The sequence below is a fragment of the Dermacentor andersoni genome, chromosome 1, assembly GCF_023375885.2.
Source record: "Dermacentor andersoni chromosome 1, qqDerAnde1_hic_scaffold, whole genome shotgun sequence".
Taxonomy (NCBI): domain Eukaryota; kingdom Metazoa; phylum Arthropoda; class Arachnida; order Ixodida; family Ixodidae; genus Dermacentor; species Dermacentor andersoni.
Window position 1 is genome coordinate 160242103 of NC_092814.1, and position 17162 is coordinate 160259264.

Genomic DNA, 17162 nt, shown 5'->3' on the forward strand with positions numbered 1-17162 from the left:
CACCATTCCTGGCGGCATCTTGAAAGCCCGACTATATTTATATACGTTTTTAGACTGATGTTCGCTGGGCGTGCTTTGCCGCTTGTAGTAGACCCTGTATTCTGTCTTCCTTGTTTTTTTAATTTAACGTTATGTTTACATATATTATGCCTGATTTATTAAGCCTATTCTCAATAGATTGCCACAACCACTTCATCCCTCTGAACATAAGTAATCTATAAACAAATTTCAGTTGGCTGAGGTCGGTAAAGCGGAAGGTTCTGGCGCGATATCTTGGCGTCTCGAAAAATGCAGGTACTATACTTTGAGCGTGCGTCTGCGTTCGTTCGCCGTTGAGGGCGTGCCTATATGCGCATGCATGTATATCGACATTTCCCCTCCCCTTCAGTTGCAAACTCCTACCTCCACTGTGCGCTCGTACACACTATCTCAACTGAACTCATGAAACTAAGAGAGCACGAAATAAATTAACAACAAAAGCGCGAATTTGTTGTGCCTTACAAGTTGACCATCGACTGCAGAAAAAATAATAAAGTCCGAGAGTCAGACTACTCCTACAAGCAAGGACATTGTCATTCAGCGGCTGTATCAAAGACTAAGTTATATTTTTCCCCTCTCACAGACCACAAAATTAGGACACATCGTAATTGTTATATCTAGAAAATTTGGTCCCTTGTGCGGCAGGGGGAGAGAGAATGAAGTCAGAAGAAACGTTGGACGGCTTGTCCTACGCATCCATGCGTGCACACGCACAGCTTTGCCCAGAGGAAACTCGCTCTATTAACCGTGTTTCATTGCCAGACACGCAAAATCACTGATCAGCTTGCTGTTCATAACGAGGTCAGCAGCATACTAGGTTTTTAAAACGCATTACCGTGAGTCTAGCGCACAGAATGCCGGAGGGCGGAAGAAATATCAACAGTGCAATATATGAACAACAACTAGACGGTGGAAACGTTATTCATAGCGGAACGCGCAAGAAATGTTCCTTTTCCCCAATGTTGTTGGACTTGAGTGCACAAACGTGCGAAAGAGACAGCGAGTCCAAGCCGGGGTGGGGCGCTGCGTGCGAATGTGTCGCCGTGTGTGTTGTTTTTAAAAAAAAGTTAATGCAGGGCGTCTTACGTGCCATAACAGCGATCTGATTTGTTTATTCGTCTATTTTATTTCCAAATACTGTCGGTCCGAATCAGGACCCAAGGCCGGAGTGGGAAAACAATGATCAATCAACATGCTGTACGCACTACAACAGAACAAGAAAATAGAGCAATCTAATTACGCATCCTACTGTTGCCAATATTCAGAAAGAGCGAAAAGCTGTTCGCGCTTACACAAGGCGTGTGCTGGAAGACAACTGCAATCACGCGCTGTTGAGAGAGAAAAAGAGTATTTGGAGCACTCTTTGCAAAAGACGGCATTCCTTAACGCACTTATTGTGTTTATTGCGTATATTCGAGATTTTGTCTAATTTATATGCAGAAGATTATTGACCAGGGCTAGCTCTTTGATGATCGAAGAGAAAAGATCAAGCCGGTTTTGCTTAATCCAAACACTAAGTATACGGGAAAGTTCGATTCCGCATAAAGTGATGTTACTGCATCTTGCCACCGATACTGCGAGAAAATGAACCTTAGTGCATGACTTTGCAGTTTCGCTAACATTGACACAGAGTATTTTTCATACGGGTCCCACACTTCGTACGCATACTCCAATAGCGAGCACACAAGCATCTTATAAGCTGTCAGTTTTGAAGCCGTGGAGTCAAATGTAAGGACATGCCGAAAATATTTCAATCTCTGATTGCTTTTCCCTACTACTTTGTTGATGTGTAGCGTTCAACTTTGGCCTGACCTAATCGTAACTCCAGTGTACTTGTACTGAGTTCTTCGACTCAGTGGTTCACCTAGCAATGCATATGTGAATAGATGCGGTTGGCACTTATGTGGGTGTAATGGTCATGCATATGGCCTTTTGAAGATTTAGCGACATCTGCCACAAGTCACACTCGTTTACTTTTCTAGAAGGCTGCTTAAAAGTGTTTGGTAAATCAGTCATCTGCGAATAACCTTGCTGTAACAGGCGATTCTTCGATGAAGTTATTGATGAATATCAAAAACAGCAAAAGCCCAAGGACTGATTCCTGCGGCACCCCCGACTTGACATCGCAAACTTCTGACCTTTTCTCATAAATACCAGCAAACTGCCGGCGATGAGTGGGGATTATGACGGACGTCGTAGTGGGGGACTCCGGACTACTACGTTTCGACCACCTGGAGTTCTTTACATGTACATGACTCCAAGTACATGCCGTCGAGTGCATTCATTCATTCATCCATTAAGGCCAATAGTTTTTTTCTTGTAAACTGGGATACATAGCGCAAGAACGACACAAGGACGAAGCAGGAACACGGGACGAGCGCTTAGTGGTTTTTCTTTTTTGGCTCTTTCGCCCGTTCCCGAAGGCGGCCGGTGGTTGGTGGTGGCCGGACCGCCACAGACGCACAGGCCGCGCATGTTCTCCCGGATAAGCCAGTGGCGGAGCACTTTCGTCGTCGAACGCCAACTACTGTAACTTTTCGAGACACACGTGCTGTTCACTTACCGCTACAGATGTGTTCACGTTACCTAAATATCATCAGTTCAATGAATACACGCCTTCGAGCCCATCCATCCTGTAATAAAACGAATAGCTTCCAAGAAAAATAGGGCTATTCGTTTACATTGGCCCTTATTGTCGATGGTTCCTGCACAATTTTGATGGCCATATCATTATAGGTGGATATTACACACTTTGTAGGTATCCGTCTGACGAAAAATGTGGGCCGACTCCAAAGGCAAGGAAGTGCCAGGAATTTAAAAGGTCAACGTTGGTACGACAGAAGCTTGTATGCGATCCTGGGCTTGATGGTTAGAGCAGTGGTCTGCTATGTTGAAACACACAAGTCTGACCCCACAATCGGTCACGCATTTCTTTATAGCATTATAGGCAGACTTCACCCACTTGAAGGTATCTTACAAAAAATTTGAGGTGTGTGGAGTGCAGACTTTCGCGTCACAGTGTGCATGAAATTGCAAAAGAGATACCAGGTATAGAAACGTCACTTTCATAAGTGAGGATGTGCAAAGTCGGCAGTAATGCGCGCTTGCAGCTGTCGAGACATCACAAATTAAGTGTGGCATACTTAGAGAGCGGTGCTAAGTACTGGCCTGGATTTCTATTTATTTATTTATTTATTTATTTATTTATTTATTTATTTATTTCCTCCTTAATGCCAGAACGGGACCTGGCAACCTTCAACGCACGATCCCTCTCGAGTGAAGCCCGCTTAGCAGGACTTCTTGAAGAATTATCAGGCATTGCGTGGGATATTATTGAGCTGAGTGAGGTTAGAAGAACTGCTGAGGCTTATACAGCACTGTCTAACGGCCACGCCCTCTACTACAGAGAACTTCCAGATAAGAGACAATGCGGGGTAGGATTTGTAATCCATAAGGACAAAGCGGGCAACATTTATAAATTCTACAGCGTAATGAGAGGGTAGCAGTACTCGCAATAAAGCTGAATAGGAGGTATAGAATAAAAGTAGTGCAAGATAACGCTCCAACCTATAGTCACGATGGTGATCAAATAGAACAATTTTAGGAAGTTGTTGAATTAGCGATGAGAAAAGTGCAATCTCAGTACACTGTAGTCGTGAGCGACTTCATTGCAAAAGTGTGGAAAAAGCAGACTGATGAACAAGCAATTGACAACTACGGCATCGATTCTAGGAACACTATAGAGAAGAGACGTTGGCAGAATTCGCGGAAAGGAATAAAGTCCGGCTAATGAATACCTTCTTCAGGAAAAGCGTGGCAGTTTGGGCGAGTTGGTATGTCATTACTTCTTTAGGCTTGTAGCGCAGCTAAGAAAGAGCAAAAAGGAAGGTGGTAGGGGTAACGAAAGGGAACGGAAAACAGAGTGAGCGCTAACTTCCAACTGATGGTTTATTTCGTGACACAGAAGCGCAGCAACAGGCAGTAGACCTGGAAAAGCCCTAATCGAGAAACAAGAAACGAAATAGATTTCTTACTCTCTGCCCACCCCAGCATAGTGCAGGATGTAGAAGTGATAGGTAGAGCAAAGTGCAGTGATCATAGGTTAGTGAGGTCTAGGATTTCCCTCAATATGAAGAAAGAAAGAGTAAAATTAGTCAAGAAGAAACAGGCCAACCTAGACGCAGTAAACGTAAAAGCAGAACAAGTAAGACCAATTAAGGCAAACAAATATGCAGTTTTTGAACAGAAAGATGAAGGTGACATAGAGGTAGTGAATGAAATCTTATCTAGGCTGGCTTTTGAAGCAGCAATTGAAGGGTGGGGGGTGGGGGGGGGGGGGGGGGGGGGTACGGCACCAAAGCAACCAGTAGGTAAGCTCTTCGAAATAACGAAGGACCTAATAAAGTAGCGACAAAGCAGAAAAATGTCCAACTCAAGAGATCAGAAGGAATTCACGGAGCTGTCAGTCAAAACTGATCAATAAGGAGAAAGTAAGGCATGTTCACAACTATAACATGAGGAAGACTGAGGAAGCACTAAAACATGGACGCAGCATGAAATCAGTGAGAAGAAAACTTGGCATAAGACAAGCTAAAAAGTACCTACTGCAAGATAAGCAGGGTAATATCATCATCAAGCAGCCACGGATCACGGAATATCATCATCAAGCAGCCAATGCAACCACGCTACCTCCATGCGAAGTAGTAATGAACAGGATATAGAGGTCACTTCTATAAATAGCGATGAAGTTAGAAGGGCCTTGCAATACATGAACCAGGGAAAAGCGACAGAAGATGGAATAACAGTCGATTTAATCAAATATGGACGAGATGTCATGCTCGAAAAGCTTGCGGCCCTTTATACGAACTGCCTCAAGGCTTCAAGGGTCCCAGAGAACTGGAAGAATGCCAACATTATACTAATACACAAAAATGGAGACGTTAAAGAGTTCAAAATTATAGGCTCATTAGCTTGTTCCCAGTATTATATAAAATGTTCACCAAGATAATTTGCAATAGAATAAGGGCAACACTTCAGTCAACAAAGAGAACATGGCTGGCTTCAGGAAGGGATAATCTATAATGGATCACATCCATGTCATCAAACGGGTAGTCAAGAAATCTGCACACTACTGTCAGCCTCTCTATATGGCTATGATAGATTACGAAGAGGCACTTGATTCAGTAGAGATACTAGCAGTCAGAGGCATTACGTAATCAAGGAGTACAGGAGGCATACATGAATATCTCGGGAAATATCTACAAAGATTCCACACCTACCTTGCTTCTCCACAAGAAAAGTAGAAAGTTACCTATCAGGAAAGGGGTCAGGCTAGGAGGCACAATCTCTCCAATGCTATTCACTGCATGCTTGAAATAAGTATTCAAGGTATTAAACTGGGAAGGCTTAGGAGTAAGGATCAACGGCAAATATCATAGGAACTTTCGGTTTGCAGGTGACATTGTCTTGTTCAGCAACACTGGGGACAAATTATAACAAATGATTGAGGACCTTGACAAAGAAAGTGTAAGAGCGGGATTGAAGATTAATGTGCAGAAGCCGAAGATAATTTTCAATAGCCTGGTAAGGGAACAAGAGTTCAGGATCACCAGTCAGCCTCTAAAGTCTGTAAAGGAGTACTTTTATCTAGGTAACTTACTCACAGAGGACCCTGAATATGAGAAGTAAATTAACAGAAGAATAAAACTGGGCTCGAGTGCATACAGTAGACATCGTCAGATCCTGACTGGGAGCTTACCACAATCATTGTAATGAAAGGTGTACTAACACTGCATTCTACCAGTGCTAACATATGGCGCAGAAACTTGGAGGTTGACAAAGAAGCTCGAGGACAAGTTATCATCATCATCAGCCTATTTTATGTCCACTGCAGGACGAAGGCCTCTCCCTGCGATCTCCAATTACCCCTGTCCTCCGCGAACCGATTCCAACTACCACCCGCGAATTTTCTAATTTCAGGCACCACCTAGTCTTCTGGCGTCCTCTACTGCGCTTCCCTTCTATTGGTACCCATTCTTGAACCCTAATGGTCCAACCGTTATATAACCTGCGCATTACATGACCTGGCATTCCTCTTAATGTCAATTAGAATATCGGCTATACCCGCTTACTCTCTGATGCAAACCACTCTCTTTTTGTCTCTTAACGTTATGCCTAGCATTCTTCGTTCCATCACTTCTTGCTCGGTACTTGTTCTCAAGCTTCTTTGTCAGTCTCCAATTATCTGCCCCATGTGTCAGCACCGGTAAAATGCACTGATTGTACACCTTCCTTTTCAATGATAATGGTAAGCTTCCAGTCAGGAGCTGACAATGTTAAGAACCGCGCAAAGAATGATGAAACGAAAAACGTTAGGTGTAACGTTAAGAGACAGGAAGAGAGCGGTGTGGTTCAGAGAGCAAACGGGGATAGCCGATATTCTAATTGACATTCAGAGAGAAAAAATGGAGCTGGGTATTGGCCTCGAGATCGAACAGACAAAGATAGCAGAATTGAACTGCACATGCCCTGCAGGGTAAAGTATTGCCGCAAGTTGTTCGGATGTAGTTGGTCGCGGCGCGTATCGCGATTTGTTTACATTACATCATACTAAGCTGACTCGCGGATTTGCGATGTGTTTACGTTATGCGATAAATTTAGAGAACTTATGTTACTTTATCAATTTTTGTTTTTAGCCAGACCTACGAAATCGCGAGTTAGTTTCAGAGTGTTACTACCATTATAAAATGCTTTCGAGTCGCTTTATAACCAGTTGCAACCGTTACACGAAGCTCAAATAAAGCATGTAACGTATAATTTATGTTGTATCACAATCATTTGATCCCTTTAATTACTTTCGCATGCAGGCACTTGAATTTGCAGTGGTGTTTGAATGCAGTGCATCGGGCTTCAATTTTTTCCGCCCCCCTATAATACAGAAAAAATATATCAATATGAGCAGTAGCAATAAATTCGCTCGCGCATGTTCGTTCATCGCTTAATGGACCATCCGCTGGTGGCTCGCGAAACGACACTGTTTAATCTGTACGAAATCATGCGTACACACTTGTCGTATTTCGGTGCTCGTATTTACACTTCGGAACACTGAGAACAGTTCCCGTGGCTGAGGAAAGACAACGGAAAACGTGACTAGTCACGCTCGGTGACGGTCGTTTAAACGGACTCGCAGCTGAGCGCGAACTTTGCATTCACTGCGCAGGCGGCGCGTGAAGGATATAAAATAAATTGCATGCGTGGAGACACGGTTAATTTACTTACGGAAGTATATAAAAGCACAGGCAACTCATTACTGGCATCCCAGACCACGCCGACACGAACCTTCGCGGACTGCAACGATCTTCACACGCACAGCAACTACACAGCAACTACGCATGCAGCAAACATTAATGCCCAGATTGCCGATTAGGATTCCCAAACGTGATATCAGATTTGACTGGTCACCATCCTTTTTCGTCAGCGAACGCTTGAACGCACCATCGTCGAAATGCTTACTGCACACCATCGCATACTTGGACGGCGCCTTGCCGTTCCGAAGCCTGACGAGCCATTCTCGGCGACGTGCCGCGTCAACGGGATAGTAGTGAAAGCTTATCCCTGGCTCTGTGCAATATGTACTGCATTGCGGAACCGAACAAAATCTCACGATGGTAAATGAAGCGTTTTCTGCGGGCACGAAGCACAGAATCGCGAAATGAAAACAGTAGCTCCCTACACTTCCACACACCGCACGGGCGACGCATCCACACTAACGGGGCGACGGTGCTGCCACCTATAGGTCGATCTCGCGGCCAATAGGCCATGTAATGCGTAGGATGGATAACCGGTGGGCCATTAGAGCTACAGAGTGGGTGCCAAGAGAAGGGAAGCGCAGTCGAGGGAGGCACAAAACTAGGTGGGATGTGGAAATTAGGAAATTTGCAGCGGCAAGTTGCAATCAGTTGGCGCAGGACAGGGGTAGTTAGAGATTGCAGGGAGAGGCCTTCATTTTGCAGTGGACATAAAAATTGGCTGATGATGATTATTATTATTAATGCCGAAAGGGGGGTCACTGAGAAGAATACAAACGTATAATGAAATGCAGCAAGTCAACACATGAATGACCCTATATACAGCATATGTAACATAAGCAGGATTATTAACCAATATCCAGTAACCCGAGACATTGCTTCATTCATCATATAACCACAGCTGCTGGCCCCACTTCCATATTCGAACAGATTCCTCACTGCGGCATAAACGGCAATAAAAAACGCATCTAGCTGCCCCCAAATGTCTGCAGTTAGGAAATTTCAGACAAATCATTTTTCGACTAAGAGTGCACGTTCTTAATTAATATATAATTATATTCTACTATCTGTGTAAATAACTTTCGTGTATGATGCTTTTAAGCATCTGTTATCAGTTGACCTGCCACATGTTGCCATGTATGTATGGTCTCCTGAACCCCGTCAAGCTGTTTTCTGGCAGCTTTTAGCCCAGGAGTCCAGCCAGGATATTTTCTGGTAAATAAATAGAATTGAATTGAATATACTGTTCAATGGAAGGCTCATTAGCGATGGCAAAGAAATACGCCCGCGTGAAAAGGTATCATCTGTGGAGTCTGTCGGTTCATGAACATAACTTTCTTCACTAAGTTCACCTTGTCTTAAAAACGAGACTTCCACATCAGCTTCCCCGCCACCTTGAGGCATTATATCATCGGCGTCGTCTGAACGCCGCATTTACAACCTGTGCCGTTTTGGACTGACCACCTACCCGTAATGTGATAACTGTGGTGCGTTACAAACTATGGAACACGTTTTGTAATCGTTAGATTAAAGAGACGGAAGGACATGTTGGCTTAGTAGAATTCGGTGTGCTTCTTAAAATTTGCTAGATCCCATGCGTTCTCCTTCGAAGCAACGTCAAGCTTAATTTTATTTTTTTCAATCCTTCAAGACATTGGCTTAATCGACAACTTCTGACTTATTTTCATCAATGACATCACAATGATCTCCTCTGTACATCGCATGATAATGTATTTTCTTGCTTTTTTTTTTCGTTAGGGCCTTTCTACTTCGGCTCGCGTTTTCTATGCAGAATAATATGTAGGCACGTGCGAACACGCCGCCAGAATTATCTGCAGTCCATTATATATATATATATATATATATCCGGCGTCTACCAGTTGCTAACCCTCTAGTGCAGGTGGGCTAACATTTTCGCCATTTACATTATGAAATAGTTGTGGAACAGTTAATTTTTCAGGCAAATATAGAGCCTTTCATTCAAGCTAATGACACAAACCTATGAAAGAACTGCTCAAGTATTACCTCTGGCAAAATTGTCACTTGCGATTGTTGAGTTTTATCTTTTTCGTCTTTTGTGTTTCCTTTTTCCACATTGCGTTGAGCAAACTGCTAGGTGTTGTTGAACCGTTATAATAGAGCGATTCCTTTCGTTTGATAACATTGTACATGTATCTCTTGTTATGCCTAGTAGCATATCCTAGAATAAACTACAGAGCGCGAGACCGAGGCCAATTTTGAAGACCAATACTTGAGTTCTTAGTGAAGAGAACTGCAGCCGATTTCTCAAAGCTTTCCGTTCGCGAGTACTGATTGTCATTGGCCGGCCGCCTTCACCAATAACACAAATCCAACACCATGATTCACAGGCAGCTGCTCTTACAAACACTTCTAGTGTATAAACTTCTTTTTGTGAGTGTGGGCCCTGGAATGGAGTCGCTGCCCCATTACTAGTGCAGGTTGGAAAAGAGCGCTTTTTTATTTTGATGCCGCATCTTGATTAGACACTATCGCATCCTTATCTTTCCTCTGTTGCGCGTAACGTTTTCTACCAGTATACGTCACGTGACCTCACACTGCTTCCTCCAATTTCTAAGCTATTTCTAAGAGCTCAAAATTAGTTGCGTCCGCGATTGCGTCAACATTGAGAAGTGGAACCTAAACCAAAAAAAAAAACAATGCTTTCTAATCACGTGAGAGCGACAGATAGTCGGTTATTCCTTCGTCTTTACTTGGTTTTAATTTTCTTTACGCGTCTTCGCATTGTGCCCTTTACCTCATCTGTCTTTACTTGGCCATCGTCCTAAGCCTTATTCCAGAATATGCTTTATAAGCGCGTGTCATCCCGGTGCCCATCTGCTGGCACCGGTAGCACGCAGGTTCAGCGTCTCGCTCGCGAGCAGACGCGCACGGAGCCTGAGCGTAGGCAAAGTCCGTTTGACATTGGACGGAGCTCGCTCTTCGATTTCGTGCGGTGTATGATGGCTCTCGCAGCTCTCGCTGCATTCGAACAGGCAATCACTTTCGCTCCCTTGGAATTTGTTTGTGTCTGCCGCCTCTTTTAGTATTGTTGCTACCTCAGACAATGGCGCGACGCCCGAAGCTACGCGTTCTCCAGATATATGAATCCAGCTATAAGTTTAGAGGCGCGCCGGGTCTCAATGAAAACCACACGGCTGCACGTGACAGGGCCACCGTTATTCTTCTGATGTTTTTTTTTTTTTATCATAAGAAAAACTAAAGCCACCGCTCAACCTAAGAAAAGAAAAGCCGTGGAGAGGGCTCCGATTTCAGAGCATGAGGCTGCGATTCAAGTCTGCTGCAGCCTGCGTGGCCGAAGTCAGCCAAGGCCGTCAGTCAAGTGGCACCTTTTTCTTGTGTGTACCTGACTTGGGCTTCGATTGGGAGTGACGCAGAAAACGCTGTACGAAGGGCGGCATTCCTCGCGAATGGCACCCGGGCCGACTGGAAACTGGCCCTTTTGGAAACAAGACAACAGGGCGTTTCTGTAGAGCACGCTTCTCGCTTGACTCGGCGCTATAAAAGCATGCTCCTCGCTGACAAGCATCAGTCCTGACCTGCACGCGCCATTGCAAACATGATCGCTCAGGTAAGCTGGGCACTGCACGGCACCGGCGGCCACCTCGAGTCGGGTCGAGCCGCAAACCGGGCGCGCTCGCTTTCCGCCTCCGCCGCTGCCGCTTGGAACGGTGGCAGATTGCGGACTTTGGGATTGCACCTCGCCGACACGTCTCGTAGTGACTAACCACCGGGTGCCTCACCGGCAGGCAGTCCCACGAGACCCGGCTAAGCGACGTTCAAACACCAGTGCATTGTTATCATGCATGCATAGTAGCGTTACACCACATATGTGGCTTCCTACGTGCATCTGATTTCTTTAGTAGTCATTCGAAGACCCCATGTTCACACCTACAGCGCGTTCAAGAACGCAGCTTGATGCGACAACATACCTCGAGATTTCATATGAGATCAGCATTACCTGTTCCTGTGATCTACTCTATTTGTGTTTCTTCTTTTCTTCTTCTTCTTCTTCTTCACTTCCTTTCTTTTTTTTACAGTTGACGGTGGTGCTGGCCCTAACGGCCGTAGTTTTCGCCGGGGGCTACGGTGGCTACGGACACCATGGTGGTTCCAGTAAGACCTACAGGAAGCAAAACGTTTGTTCATTCTTCCTTATATACACATATGCTAGACAAGACGAAGCAGTTCATCTACGTTATACCTGACTTCCTCCCGAGCACGCGCAATGTAAAATCAAGTACCATTGTGTTTCGAACAGCGCGACGATTGCGCCGTCATTACTGTGTTGTATATATGCCCACGGTTGGACGGAGTTCATATCATTCTCTCCCCTTTTTTTAGTTCCCAGTGCGAAAATTAACGTTGGATAATATCATCGCCACTAATCCTCCCATTCAGTAAGCAGTAATCACTATACTACATACGTACGGCGGAGTATCTCAGCCACTCACAAGCACTGCTAGCATAACAGCATAGTGACGGAGGACGCTGTGTGCCGTGCTTGTTCTCAGGACCACGGCCACTACAGCTTCGGCTACGACATTGTCAACGGGTACGGCGCGGTGAACGGCCGCCACGAGACCGGCTCTGCATATGGCCCCGTGCACGGTTCCTACTACCTGGGAGACGTCGACGGCCGCCACCGGCAGGTGCACTACGTGGCCGACAAGCTCGGCTTCCGCGCCGTCGTCAAGACCAACGAGCCTGGCACCAAGAGCAGCTTGCCGGCGGCCGCTCCTTACCACTCGGCGCACGGCAAGGCGGTGCCTGCCTACGGACACGGCGGTTACGGAGGATACGGTGGATATGGCCGCGGATACGGTGGATACGGCGGACACGGCGGATATGGCGGATATGGCGGATACGGTGGTTACGGTGGTTACGGTGGTTACGGTGGCTATGGCGGCCACGGCTTCTACGGATAGATCATCATCGCTCCTTCAATATTTCAATGTTTTCTCAAGTTGCTGTGAGCTGTCCCGTCCGCGTTCCCTGTAAGTATGCTTGTGGGTGCTACGAAGTTGATTTCAGATTACTTTCTAGATACTTTTACATTTACCTTGGCACACTGATTAGATGCAGAAAGAAAACAAAGCAAGAAATAAAGAAGAAGAGTGTGATTAACAATAACTGCAGAAGGTTTCGGTTAACTACCCTGCGCTTGAGAAAGGAATGAATAAATGGAAGGCAATAGAAAGGAAAAAAAATGCATAGACGTTAAAAACCATGTAACTGCAGGTACTTGTTGTGCAGTCTCTTATTCTGTTTTATGAAAATTACAGCAGCCAATATGCCCAAGAAAATGAAGTTTTATTTTGACTGTTTGCTTCCAAGATGAAATCAATGTTTTTTTTTCACTGTTAATGTCTTCTTTATTATTTTTCCACTGCTTCTATAATCAGCATAGCTCACGCATTCATGCTCACTTTCCAGTCCGCGAGAGGTTATAGAGACAAGCAGAACTTATTTAATACTGAATGATGACCTTTTTCGACTGCATTTTCTTCCTCTTCATCACTTGCTCTAAGGGTGCCAAGCCTACGTTATGGCCGCTCGGGAAAGGGTAGCAAACAGCTTTTTCGTCACTATTGCGCATTCTTGAGTCAGCATGTTATAACCTAAATGTAAGAAAAATTTAGGTCTTGTAGTTTTTAAAAGAAAATGCGACAGAAAAATGAAAAAAGTGAGCTTAGATTTAGCAGCATGTTCCAAATGTAATTTTGAAAAGCCCGCTTCATGGTCTCTTGCAGCAAAGAATAGGAAATTTAGTAACCTCCGATATAATCCACACTTTCAATCTTGAGAAAGTTATAGACTAAAGGCTGTGCCTCCTTTGTTTACACCCGCCGTGGTTGCTCAGTGGCTATGGTGTTAGGCTGCTGAGCACGAGGTCACGGGATCGAATCCCGGCGACGTCGGCCGCATTTCGATGGGGGGCGAAATGCGAAAACACCCGTGTACTTAGATTTAGGTGCACGTTAAAGAACCCCAGGTGGTCGAAATTTCCGGAGTCCCCCACTACGGCGTGCCTCATAATCAGAAAGTGGTTTTGGCACTTAAAACCCCATAATTTAATTTTTTTCCTTTGTTCAAATATATTTTCTCCTTTTTAGAGGCAGTTCAGTTCATGCGTCCAAACATTAGCTAGCTACCGGGACTAGTATATTGTACATTCCGCAAAGGTAATATTTAAGAGTTGTAGAAGTAGAGACAGTGACTTCTGAATGCTCGTCTTCCGCGCACAATGCAGTGCGAAGTTTATCAGCTTGTTTGTTTGTATTTATTAAAAGCAGAGCCTTTCCGAAGCTCTCGTGTTCACAGAAGAATAAATTTGGAATACTAATGCAACAAAGCACTGTAGTAGCCAGATTTGAGTTAGCTGAAGTATTAAAAAATACTTACATTCTAATATTTTCATCTCAAACATTCCTCTACGTGACCAGGGGAACAACAATTCTATTTTGCAATATGTGCAGCTGCCTAAAAATTATAATAACGTTGGCCAGCCGGCAGGCTCGTCTTTGCATTTCTGCCAGTGGTTGTACATCTGAGTGCGAAATACTTGTCTCTCACAAACGTGTTTTCAACTCTTGACTACGAAACTGATGTGCTACGTCATTGCACAAAGCAGCTCCGTCTTGTGAAGTCTGACGTTGCTCACAGAAGAAGGTTAGCTTCAGAAATTTTTTTTACAGCGAAATTTCTTCTGTCAGCTGCGTCTTGCTTTTACGTAAGGTCGTTATGCAAGAATATGTATGTAGTTGCTATTACCACATTGCAAATCAGCCAATTCAGTGCGATATCATTGAATTCCTGTTTTTCAGACCTGCTTCTGAGTTCCATCCTTCTTCTTTCTTCCTTCGAGCTGCTCTTTGACGAAGCAACGACAAGTAATCTTCAAGGCGGAGAAAGGAAGACATCCAATGTGCTCGCCCATGTCATAACGACAATGGACCTTAGGAACACCTCCTTTTGTTTGCTGCTGTTACCTACTTTGTGTTTTCTGTGATATCGTGGAATTGAAATGTTCCTGCCTGCGCTTGATGTGTGAAACGTGTAAATACATTTACAATTTGCTCACACCAGTACGTCTACGTCACCTTCTTTAATGTGGCTCAGCATGTGCTTAACGTATATGATTTGCACAAGACACGTCAGATCACACCGTGCCAAACTGCAAGAAATGGTGAACCCTGGAGTAAATGAGCTGACTGATCAATTAATAGACTAGTACTCAGGTATGGTGGTCTTCTAGAAACGTAATGGCTGAGTGTAAGTTTGTCTTGACCTGACGGAACCAAGCAAGTTTGCAGAAGGACAGGTTCATCGCCTTAACATCAGTGAGCATGCCCTCGCAAAACTTGTTGGGGCTCAATATCTCTCGAAACTTACAGCTAAATCTTGTATATGGTAGTCTTAACTCACAGGAGTCGCGAACCTTCATAGCATAGTTGGCAGATTGTTCATTGGGCAAACACCGTATAACGTTTTAAGAAAACGTCACAGATTGACTGATCCGGTAGGCATCGTATGTAACGTGCATGACCTTACGCTTTATGGAAAGACACAAGCCGAGCATGATTCTAGGTTTAGAACTGTTTTTGAACAGTTCATGGTGAAAATTCTAGGGCACTTTCCCCATGAGGCAAGAGCGCCAACGTGAAGCACCTACCACGCGTAGGTGCGAGAGCTCCAGAACTCTCAGTGTTGTAATCGAAACTTCACCGCAATCAAAATGACAGCAATGGGCCAGCATACTTCTGTGCTTTGTAAGCATTGCCACAAGGGCAGTTTATGCTGTGGTTCGTGAATACTGGTAGGCACGGGCGCGTGTGCTGGGGCTTCCTTCCGACACCTATGAAACGACATAAGCAAAATACGATCAACTATAGCATGCGCGTCAAAATGGGTGCGGACTGTGAACACAGCGGCGTTCGGGCAAGCTGCTACCGCAGGTGAATCTGAGGCGATCGGCAACGGAAGGCGCCGCTCACTTCCTGGTTAAGGAAAGAAGAAAAAGGGGGGGGGGGGGGGGGGGAGCAGAGTAGAAATAAATGCAGTGCGGCCGTGTTTGTATAACAACTCTCTGACGCGAGGACCGGCCGCCGGACTGGGCGGTCGTCTGAAGCGGCGCTCCGTCAACCGTTGCCAGCTGAACAAAAGCGGTCCGGGCGCCGGCGTTCGTGACTTTTATCGCCGAATTTGTGCGGTCTCGTAGAAGGCGTCCGAGGGGAGACCACAACTCTTGCTTTTCAGAGCGAGTCCTCGGATTTCCGGGACACTCGGCGCGTTTTGCACATGTGCTTTAAACGACGGCTCCCCCTGGTATAGAAATGGGCGCGAACGAGACCCATAATTCAGAAGGCACTTGCTCTTTGTTTCGCCGTTCATGCTTCTGAGCCCACGCATAAGTGCCATGGCTCGTCGTGCGGAAAGCGACAAGCCGGCCACTTAGGGCCTTAGGGGAGAAAGCCACGCGCTCGAAAGAAAGTGCTTTTGCACTGTGCTTGAAAAGCGCCAAGGCGAGGCCAGCAAGCCTAAGGAGTGTGTTATTTTTTTTTTCACCCATGACCGCATCTAGAATTTAATACCGTTGTCCATGGCTCAGTATATTTTTTGACCAAGGGACATCAGTGCCTAGCGTGGGAGGCAAGGAAGTCCTTAGAGGTGAATAACGGCGCAGTCAGAAACCGACATTCCTGTGAGGTTACATCCAAGCGTGAGCATATATATGATTACCGAAATGAACATAAACCCTGATTGTCTTTGTAATTCTCTGCCATTCCATTCACACACACACACGCACACGCACACGCACACGCACACGCACGCACGCACACACGCACGCACACGCACACGCACACGCACACGCACACGCACACGCACACGCACACGCACACACACGCACCCACAAAAAGATAGAAGACAACACAAGGATGCTCTCACCGACTTTCCGAACTGGGCTATTGGAATGGCGAATGGTCCAATGGTAATATAAGCTTACCCAGGGGACGGCCCTGGGAGCGCATAACGTATTATTTGGCCCAGTAACATTTGTGAAATCGCTGAATTCAAACTTGGTCTCTTGAAAGCACGTGGGCGTGAAAGCCACCGCGTTTGCCAAGCTTTCAGTGAGCATTGCGACGAATTTTCTTGCACTCACTGCAGTACAATGTTTATAGAAAGAGAACTGCTCTCGCTCCAGTTGGAATCCTGTACTTATGTCTCTACTACCGTTAATTATAAAACGCAGCAACCACTAACTAACCACTTAATATAAATCATAAATTGATATGTATAACTGAATTGAGCATGACAGAAAAAGAAACCAAACGTATAAATTCTTTGCGGTATTTTATCCCCTCGTTATCGTCATGAAAATATTTTAGGTTTCATTGATGCACATGCGCATCCAGCGCAACCTTGCTTGCATTGACACGATTGACGAAATCGCCAGGCTGCAGTGAATTATTGGTTCCAATTACAGCACAGCACTTATAATTCCCTGTTTGACTTACATGTTTAGACAACGCCAAGTGATTTTGTCAAAAATCAACCTGCTAGTACTCTTGGAAATGATTGCGCAAACTCCTCTGCCACGGGTCAACGCTTGTAAACTCTTCGCCAAGGCTGACCCGTAATCCGAAGTGTCGTGCTTGCATGCAGCAGCAGGCGCGTGTGGGCCGCAGTGCCACCTGTTTCCAATCACGGCCGCTTAGCGAGCTTTCTCGAAGTAGAGTCGTTAATGAGTTCGCCATTTTATCCTTAGATAGA

The 17162-nt window shown here is 45.3% G+C and overlaps 1 protein-coding gene and 1 long non-coding RNA gene across 2 annotated transcripts in view; one reads left to right on the forward strand and one right to left on the reverse strand.

Moving 5' to 3' along the window:
- The window catches only part of LOC140215262 (uncharacterized), a 167258-nt gene that overhangs the window by 40646 nt on the left and 109450 nt on the right, over window positions 1-17162 (reverse strand). The gene's annotated exons all lie outside the window — the stretch shown is intronic.
- Window positions 11267-14459, forward strand: LOC126547147 (uncharacterized). Its single transcript, XM_055063019.2, has 3 exons — window positions 11267-11524; window positions 11900-12382; window positions 14213-14459. Exons 1-2 carry the CDS (start codon window positions 11267-11269, stop codon window positions 12311-12313), a joined length of 672 nt encoding a protein of 223 aa, XP_054918994.2. The 3' UTR covers window positions 12314-12382; window positions 14213-14459.